General features: G+C 37.9%; 1 protein-coding gene across 1 annotated transcript in view; it reads left to right on the top strand.

The window, feature by feature from the left end:
- Window positions 1–10,000, top strand: part of LOC125027848 (oxysterol-binding protein-related protein 3-like) — a 77,055-nt gene that overhangs the window by 22,213 nt on the left and 44,842 nt on the right. Inside the window, exon 7 of the mRNA XM_047616980.1 lies at window positions 8,045–8,164. Within this exon, the coding sequence (XP_047472936.1) occupies window positions 8,045–8,164 (120 nt within the window). The remainder of the gene's footprint in view (window positions 1–8,044; window positions 8,165–10,000) is intronic.

The following is a 10,000-nucleotide window of genomic DNA, read 5'->3' on the forward strand; positions in this document are numbered from 1 at the left end:
TTAAAGGAAATTTAGTATTAGTGAAATAGTTAAGTGAACTTGGGATTAAAAAGCACTTTTATGTGTTGTGATAAAAACAGAATATAGTGAAGAAGTGATCAAAGTATATTTGTATATGTATATACAAATTTTTATATGTATATGTATTTATGTATCTGTGCATGTGGTAGCTGGAAAGTTTTGTTGGCTAGTAACTAATTGTTTTTTTTTTTATTATATAGTGAATCTAATGGTAGATGAGTTAAAGGTTTAAAAAGTATGAGCAAAATCTTACTTTAAACACACATTGGCCTGCCCAGCATTCACACCTGTGAACAGAAGCTATTTGTTGATGGCTTATTCCCCGCAGCCAATGGTATTAGATTATATGTCACATAGTTATTCAATTTCACTCTTTTATCACTAACATTTTGTGGATCCAACATTAGTCACGTTTCAGTTTTTCATTGTAGGGGTTTCAAAATTTTACATACATATTTTCACATGCATAAAACAATAATGAGAAACAAAAAATTTAAGAAACTCTTACATGAAATGAAGGTTATGTTTAACAAAAACAAGAATTCCAGAATATGTATACATGTACAAAAATGCAAAGTTTGTATGTGCAGTTTAAAAAAAATAGAATAAGCAATTTTTTTTTTTTTAACACTATTTCTATATACCTTGTGTATTCATATATGAAGCAAAGGGTAACAAAATTAGTTGTAGTTTTCTTATTTTTAAGAATATTATTGTGAAACTTTGAGACATAGCACTCAAGAGGTGCTCAAGTGCATGGGATTTTTCTTCTTTTTTTTTTCTTCTTTTTTTCTTCTTCTTCTTTTCCTTTCTTTTTTCTTCTTCTTCTTCTTCTTTTCTTTTTTTCTTTTCTTCTTCTTTCTTCTCTCTCTCTCACATTCTCTCTCTCTCTCTCTCTCTCTCTCTCTCTCTCTCTCTCTCTCTCAGAATTTTTAAACATTTTCTGATAAGTGATAATTCCACCCCCAGGACTGATCTCCTTAAATAACATAACATTGGACATTGAATGCATGACAATCCTCTGCAGGTCACCTCAATCACACTTGTTTCCTCCACAAGAAACTTAAAATAAAGATGACTGATCCTCTCATATCAGCCTTGAGATCCGTTGGAAAATATGGAATACTTTTGTGCGCTACAAAGAATACGTTTGAACGGAACAATCTGTAGCCCTACAGTGACTCTCAGATGTAACCATTGACCCATACAGAATTTTTGTGTTTTAAACTTTGTATTTAAACACATTTACTATGGCTTATATTCATGTTAATTTTTATAACAGTCCTCTTTTTATCTTTATATATATTTTCCTTTAAAGCCCTAATTAGGTCTAAAATAGATAATGGATCAATCATATATTTTCAGCATCAAATTCAATTTTGAAAGTATTGGCTATTGTGCAGACTGGTTTGAATCAGGAGTATCTAGACTCCAACTCAGACACAACTAGTTAGCACGAACCTATGCTGCAAAAGTGGCTCGAGACTGATTGCCATCCTAATGGCAATGAGGTATTAACCCAATGGCGTCGGGTATAGAAAATTAAAAAAAAACTCTATGATCTGGCGAACGGCGGCAACGCTCCGACTCTGAGCGCATGAATTCGGTACATCAAGCCGAATCATTGCCTCGGGGCGCTTTGGCGCGGCGCCGCTGCGGACAGCCGCACGCCTCAAATCGGGCGTATTGTTATGACGGCGATAGCCGTGACCCGTCGCCATTGGGTTAAAAAGTTGGTATAAATTTCTCTACCACTGATACCCTGGTTCAATCAAATATAGTGCCATGAGAAACCCCCAATTTTTCCATCAAGGAAGCCTGGCTCCCATCAGCTATGGCCATGGTGCTGGAGGTGTAGGTATGCCAAAGGTTCAGAGAGATCCTTTTTAAACCGTTCCCAACGGATAACACCATGAGGCGTTAAAACAAACCACTCAATCTGTGGCGTGCAGCTGTACGCCGCCACGATGCGCCAAAGCGCAACAAGCCAGTAATTCAGCTTGATGTACCGAAGTTTAGTTTTCTTCACTCATCATCAAGAGGTTAACCCCTTCACAACAGGTCACGTCTTTAGACATCAAAACAAACCACTCGAAATGTGGCATGCGGCTGTATGCCATGGCGGGGCACCAAAGCACTACGAGCCGGTGATTCGGCTCGATGTACCGAACTCCCACGTTCAAAGTTGGCGCTTTTTTTTTCTTTTTTCTTCATGTTTTCTAGTTATTTTCACCCATCACCAAGGGGTTAATAGTCCAGCAGCTAGGCTTACAAGTCAGGAATCATGCTCTCATGTTTCTTCACATTTAACATCCTTTGCTAAACTGAATATGTAATCAAGAAGTACCCACTAGGTTTCAGGTGATCATAACCCAATTGACCCAGAATTTTCTGCTTGTCGCCAAACCCCCTGGCTGGTATTAGTAGCCAGCCACATGGGCCCCCACTAAGGGATTTTTTCAGTCACATCAATTTTGTAGGAATCTGTCCTCAGATTTTGTAGGATTGTTGTCCTTTATGTATGAGGAATTTTATAGAAATTACACTTTTTGCAAGGTGTGTTCTTGGCATCCCTTTGCCTTTTGTATTGAAGAGAGATACTGAAATGCTTCCAAATTGTCCATATTAGGTAATGACATCAACAATTTTTGATCCTTTGTAGTTGTGTTTTGTCCACATGAGCAGTGAAACTTTTCTTCTTCTTTCATATAAACTTGGGGGGGGGGAAAAGAAAACAAGAGAAATAGGTGAATCAAGCACCTTTCTGATACCCAAAGGCAGCTTTGTATTTTTTGTATGAGAGGTCAAGCTGTAGAGATTGATGGTTGTTTTGTTCTGACACTTGAAAAAGGCAGAAAAACTGAAGTGAAATCAGCACCTTTTTGATGCTCAAAAGTAGCTTTGTTTCTATATGAGAGCTCAGACTGTGTTCTTTGTTTTCATTTGTTATAGAATTGCATAAAGGAGAACAAGAAACCAAATTATACCCATCACCATTATATAGGAAAAACTATACATAATCATGTATTCTTTTGAGAATGGTAGTTCTCAAAGTACCCGTCGGTGCACAGATCTACCCTGCATTGCTCACAGGTTCTGTGAGTCATTTTCCCTTGGCCCGCGCAGTAGCACATAAAGCAGCAGCGATATTTTTTCACTTCAGAAAAACTGAAGTGAAATCAGCACCTTTTTGATACTCAAAAGTAGCTTTGTTTCTATATGAGAGCTCAAAAAAGAAAACAAGAGAAATAGGTGAATCAAGCACCTTTTCTGATACCCAAAGGCAGCTTTGTATTTTTTGTATGAGAGGTCAAGCTGGAGAGATTGATGGTTGTTTTGTTCTGACACTTGAAAAAGGCAGAAAAACTGAAGTGAAATCAGCACCTTTTTGATGCTCAAAAGTAGCTTTGTTTCTATATGAGAGCTCAGACTGTGTTCTTTGTTTTCATTTGTTATAGAATTGCATAAAGGAGAACAAGAAACCAAATTATACCCATCACCATTATATAGGAAAAACTATACATAATCATGTATTCTTTTGAGAATGGTAGTTCTCAAAGTACCCATCGGTGCACAGATCTACCCTGCATTGCTCACAGGTTCTGTGAGTCATTTTCCCTTGGCCCGCGCAGTAGCACATAAAGCAGCAGCGATATTTTTTTCCTGATATCTCCCACACTGCATGCCTTGTCCTCCCTGCAAAACGAGAAGGTGATAGCAGTGCAGAAGGTCGCCCCCCATGTGCTGTAGGGCTCTTGTTGTGGCAGGAAATGGTTGATGGCAGACATAGCCAGGTTAACCCGAAATTCCACCTGATCCACGTTTTCCAGCATCTTGTAGACCGAGAAGCTGTTGATAGTAGCCAGGTCATACAAATAAAAAAAAAACACTTTCTTGTACCGCTTCATTGATCTTCTCACTGAAGGGTATAAAGAGGCCAATTGATCGCCAAGATCAATACCCTTCATTCCTGCATTGTATTCCACAATGCACTGTGGGGCTTCAGGCGCCAAGATCCCCTACATGCCAGCATCATCGTAGAGGTATGGATCATGTTAAGCATTTGCACTGGTTTGATGTCAACCCAGGACAGGCATAGCATCCCGATTTGGGAACTTCGAAAATCCATATCACCCTTCTTCGCCTTTAGATCTTGAGGCAGTTTGACCTTACTGTTCCAGCTGCACCTGTCTTCTGGGACTGGTGGTATTGGATCAACAAGGGAGAGGTATACCAGTTGTCCTTGAAGACGGTATACCCCTTGTTGAAGAATCCACCTGCCTCCATCAAGTTGACTACTGCTTTTTTTTGAGGACGCATGTCACCCTTCTCCTTCTGCCTTGTCAGTGAAGTGCAGATTGCGAGAGAATTGCTCAAATCTCTCACAAGGCATGGTTGACAGGAAAACCTCCATATAGAACCCTGGGTTCTGGGAGCAATAGTAGGCCAAACGCATTTTATAATTAAGCCCCATCATCAACCACAGAGCCATGTATAGGTGAAACTCGTCAGTGGTCACTGGCTACCACCTACAGCCATGACTTAGGGTCCTCTTGTAGACCCCAGCAAATCTGCACACAAACAGTAAGAATTAGTTCATGTAGGTACCTTGATTATCTTTACTGCCTGAATATAACAGAACTGAGGACAAATATATGAGTATCAACTCATTATATCTATTTGTCTCCTCTACGATGTGGTCAAGAAATTCATTGGTGACAAATGACATGTAGACCTCTAGAATTGTGGATTCCTCATCCAGCTGCTCCGGTATGCCACAATGCCGCTTGAATATTAGCATTGTAGGACATTTTCTCTTTGCCTCCAAGAGAAGTTTGGAGTCACTGATGCATTTTTATTCCATCTTCTGATGACATACTTAGTAAATGGCTCATTGCTCTCAAGTGTGGTGTCATTTGCTGACACATAATCCAGCTCATCGTTGCTGGGCATTTTATAGTCCTCGAAATCATCCTAGGACTTATCTGAGGCATATGGATCATCCTCTGAGGAACTAAGAGGTAGTGGCTCGACTCTTGAAGTGAAAGACTAGGGTTCACAGGAGCACGAAAGTGACCAGGATCGTTTTCCTTCCATGGTGCAAGTTGTTCTGATTAAATGAGCCCATGGCCTAACTTATATGCAGATAAGCAACCAGTCAGGTCACACCATGTGACCTAATCCACCAATCAAAGCCATTGCTATATACCAGCCAGTCAGACCAAAGTATGTCAATATCATGCAATCTAGTATAAATAAATCATGTGATTACATGTCATTGATTACCTATGTCACACAATTATCAACCAATCATGTAAAGTCTTCAGCAGTGACATCTATTAGGTCAGAACAACAACAAACAGTCAGTGCAGTCAGTCATCATGTCAAGAATACATGCCAGTCAGACCAAAGTATGTCAATATCATGCAATCTAGTATAAATAAATCATGTGATTACATGTCATTGCAGTCAGTGCAGTCAGTCATCATGTCAAGAATACATGCCAAACAGACTGGGGGTTCCTACAAGCCATGGCAAGACTAGATGCCATATGGGTTGGGGGCACTTATGAGCATCACAAGATTAGATGCCAAACGGGGCAATTGGGTTAAAAGTTCATATAGCAGAATCCATACTGAAAAATATCCCATGGCATTCTACATTATCAGTGTTGGTAAACAATGCATGCATCATCTGCAAGGCAAACCACCTCACAAGACCGTAGTGTTTGTAAACCACACAAAAAATACAGTATTGCGCTAAAGGCCGTTCTTTTGAAATTGTGCGCTTCGTAGCACTATGAAGTGCCAAACAGAGCAGGGCAATGTTGACAGCCTGACACTAGTTCCTGTCCTGCCAAATGCCTGCAGCCAACCCAAAACTCATGTGGTGTGTGTATTAAGTGCACCATGTTTCAGATCCTCTAATTTTTTTCATTTCTCTCTTCATTTTTATTTAACCCCTTCCCAAATGGTCACGTCTCTGGACATCATAAGAGGCGGTGATTTGGCTTGATGTACCGAACTCCCTTGCTCAAAGTCGGCGCGTTGCCATTGGTCGCCAGAGCGTAGTTTTTTTGTTTTTTTAGTTTTCTACACCCGTCACCAAGGGGTTAACCCAATGCTGACGGGCATAGCATGTATGTACATGCCATGCCCACTGTGAATTTACATTATTAACTGTACTGGCAGCAGACAGTATAGTTGTTGGTGCTGGGGGGGGGAGGGCTAAAGTCCCTCCCAACCAGCAAGTACATCATTGGTACGGCGTCAACGTACGTGTGGCATGTGGTTAAAAGAAATGCACCTATTACTCTTTTTAGAATTATTCTAAGAATATACATATAGGCTATATGCTTAAGCAAACCACTGGATATTATGGAGCAGTTTACATTGCACCCTTTTATAATGTATTCTTAAGGGATATTCTGTATTACTATTCATCAGACTTTGGTAGATTGTCAGACAATTTAATAGATGCATTATATTAACCACAGATGTCTACAATTTAAGTTTGATACTAAATATATCATTATTAACCCCTATGATCCGGATAATGGGAAAATCAAATCCTGAAAAGATTTGACATGAGGGGTGGATGGCTTGAACATGGCAACATGGAAAAAATTTCTGAGGGCTTGGGATGAGGGGAACTTGCCTTCATAAGAATTTTGGCCAGGAGATGGGCATGACTTCACAAATATCTTAGACTCAATTGGCACTAATATTAAAATGATATCATTAATTATGATAGCCTTCATAATATTTGCAATATAGGTACTAGTATTGATAACCATAAATTCAAATAGAGTTATTATCATGATCCTGAGTTGGAGCTTAAGCTACACATAGGAAACATAAACTCCTCAATATCTGGAACACTGTCTAAAAATGTCAAAGACAAGGCACCAAAACTCTGAAATATGTGAAAAAAATAGCCATATTTGCCTTTTTTTTTTTTTTATATACTATTACCACATCCAGATGCACTAACTGTCTACCACCCTCCCTTTCGACACCCAATGTCAGGCCAAAAACTTTCTTGCAATAATAATGATAATAATGATAAGGAAAATGTTAACTGTAATGATGGTAACTGCAGTGGTAATCAGCACACAATATATTACTTTCACCATTTCTTCACTATTTTTTCACTGTTTACTGTGTATTGAAGGATCTCCTTTAACCCAACCACCATGGGTTTATGTTGTGTCCCCAGTAGTTTTTTGTGAAATTTGTTACATACAGATGGCTCCATATGTGCTCAGCCAGCAATGAGTCTCATCAGTTGGCCCTTGTGACCAATCCTGATTTCCCCATTCCTTGAATTGGCAGGAATATATGTTTTTCTTTTTAATACAATTGATATCAATACTGTTATTAATGTTATTGATATTATTGAATTGTTATTAAAATCTTGGGTAACATTTAAGACCATGAAATAAGACCCTTTCCAAAAGTCAAGGAAGAGGATAAACATTTGAGATAGGTTGGTCTAATAACTGACTCCTTGGTGACTAAGCACTTATAGAGCCATCTATGTGTAAATACAATAAACAAACTTGTATTACAATGGGCATGGCATGTATTCTTGCCATACATGCCTATTGAGTTAATGTTTATGTTCATAATTGGCTCCATCTATTATTTGAGATATTTTCCTCATGCTGTAAGGATGGATATTTTCTTTGATAAACAGATAGTCATATGTAATTATTATTATGATTATTTTAAGAGTGAACTTATGAATAACATTTTCCAAGTGTCTGCATAGCAGTAATTGAGATGTTCATTTACATTTTAAACTTTAATATGATCAAATTCAGATGTGTATTCCTAATGTAACTTGTTAGCTTTTTCTTTTTTTATATATAAAACAGCAAGTAATTAAGCGTGATAATCACTATATTTAAAACAGACCATTATGATGTATATATATGATTATTTTGTCTTATTTATTAGGTGATTTATTTTACCATATTACATTAATAATAATTTAATTTTTACAATTTTTCTTGTATTAGATCCTTTAGTACCTGGTGGACGAACATCTCTGCCTGGTTCCTTACCTGGCTCCCATCCTGGAACAATGGGTCGTGAAGGCAAGTCCAACACTGGCACCACATTGACTGGGGCTGCTGCGGGTGGGTATTCAGCTTGCTTTTAATTTTGTTATACACCCACAGTGGTTGTGTGCATACTGTCGTGCCACAGTACAACAGTCCCTTTTTACCGTATGTATGTTAATTATCAACTCCATAACTCCAGGTATATGAGGATAGAATGGTTTTCTCTCTCTCTTTCTCTCCCTCCTTCCCTCACTCTCACTCTCACTCTCACTCTCACTCTCACTCCTTCCCCCTCACACAAATTGGTGTCTTGCAAGAAAGCTGTTTAGAAAGGTCACAAATTATACCTTTAGTCATTCATGCATGACATGGGTGCGTTAATTCAAGTTGCAGATACCTTAATCAGTGCTTATGGATTTTGGATTCTGCAAGGAAATACTGCATGTTATTAATATAAATTAAAAGTATAGATTTTAAGAATATTATTGTGATGCTTAACTTCTACATTTTCCTTGAATTTCTCTCTCATTATCTCTCTGTACCGGGCTTCATACTAACTCTTAACCCCCAGCCCCCTGGCTTGTAGGCAAAGCCAAACGGAAAACCATAGATGGATGAGAGGCCCTGCAGGCCACTGCCTTCCTTTATCTAGGGCAATGTTGGAAGAGGTTAAACACTGATTAAAAGATACCCTGTTGCAATAACACATCAGTTTCTTTTGCAGTATGTAAAGGATAAAAATGTAAATAATTTGAGCCATAGCTATTCTATAAGATAAATAATTTTGTTATGCCTAGGAACAGTCCCACAACCTACACAGATTGTCTTATATGAATATTGTTTATTTTGTTGAAGGTACTATCCAATACCTTGAAACTGTATATCTCTGATTTTTCAATGTCCTTTTTTAGAATTGGTATAAAATGGTCCCTAAAAAAAGGTGTATTTGGGGAAAAAGAAAAAAGATAGAGGAAGGAAGTTAGTTCATAGAGATTGAGGATATCTGGCAGCTGTTACCAGTGTGTGTGTGTAAAACATTTGATCGAATGGTGATCAGGACTTGTATCATTTCCTGTTACATAGGACTTGGACACAGTTAAGAAGGAACAAGGTATATTAGAGAACTTGCCCCCCCCCCCCCCCCACACACACACACAATATATATTTGTGTGTTTATGTGCACATGTAAAATAATCACAATGATACAATGCCATGCCCACTGTAATAAAACATTTATCTATTATCTTTATGCAAAGATGGCTCTACAAGTTCTTAGTCACCAACCTATCTCATCTGTTTACCCTTTTCCTTAACTTTTTGAAAGCTTCACTTCTATTATTTTATTGTCTTTTATGTTATTAATCTTTTAATAACAATTTGATAATCAAAATATCAATAAGAATGATAACAATGTCAATATTAATAGTATTGGAAAGAAAAACAAATTTTTCTGCCAATTCAAAGAATGGGGAAATCAGATCAGTCACTATGGCCAACAGATAGACTCCTTGCTGCTGAGCACACTTGGAGCCATTTGTATGTAACAAAACTTGCTAAAATCTAAAGGGGGGGTTGAGGACATGGTGGTGATATTGTTAATGTGGCTGAAGGAAACTTGCCAAAAAGTACTAATTACATTAGGGAATACTTAGATTTCATTGATAATGAAAAAATCACATGAAAAAAGTTCTTCCACAATTGTGATGAATATATGGAAAGCCACAATTGTAATAATTAAACTACAGGGTAAAGTCAGTTTATTCCATATCCCACCTTATGGGTAACATTCAGATGAGTTCATGGTTTCATAATTTTTGGGGTTTCTAAATTTGGGACATGAATAGTCTAGGAGGGATATTAATAGAAACTAAATAGGTAAATGAATAGAAAGGACACTGGATGAATTAAATA

The sequence above is a fragment of the Penaeus chinensis genome, chromosome 8, assembly GCF_019202785.1.
Source record: "Penaeus chinensis breed Huanghai No. 1 chromosome 8, ASM1920278v2, whole genome shotgun sequence".
Lineage (NCBI taxonomy): Eukaryota > Metazoa > Arthropoda > Malacostraca > Decapoda > Penaeidae > Penaeus > Penaeus chinensis.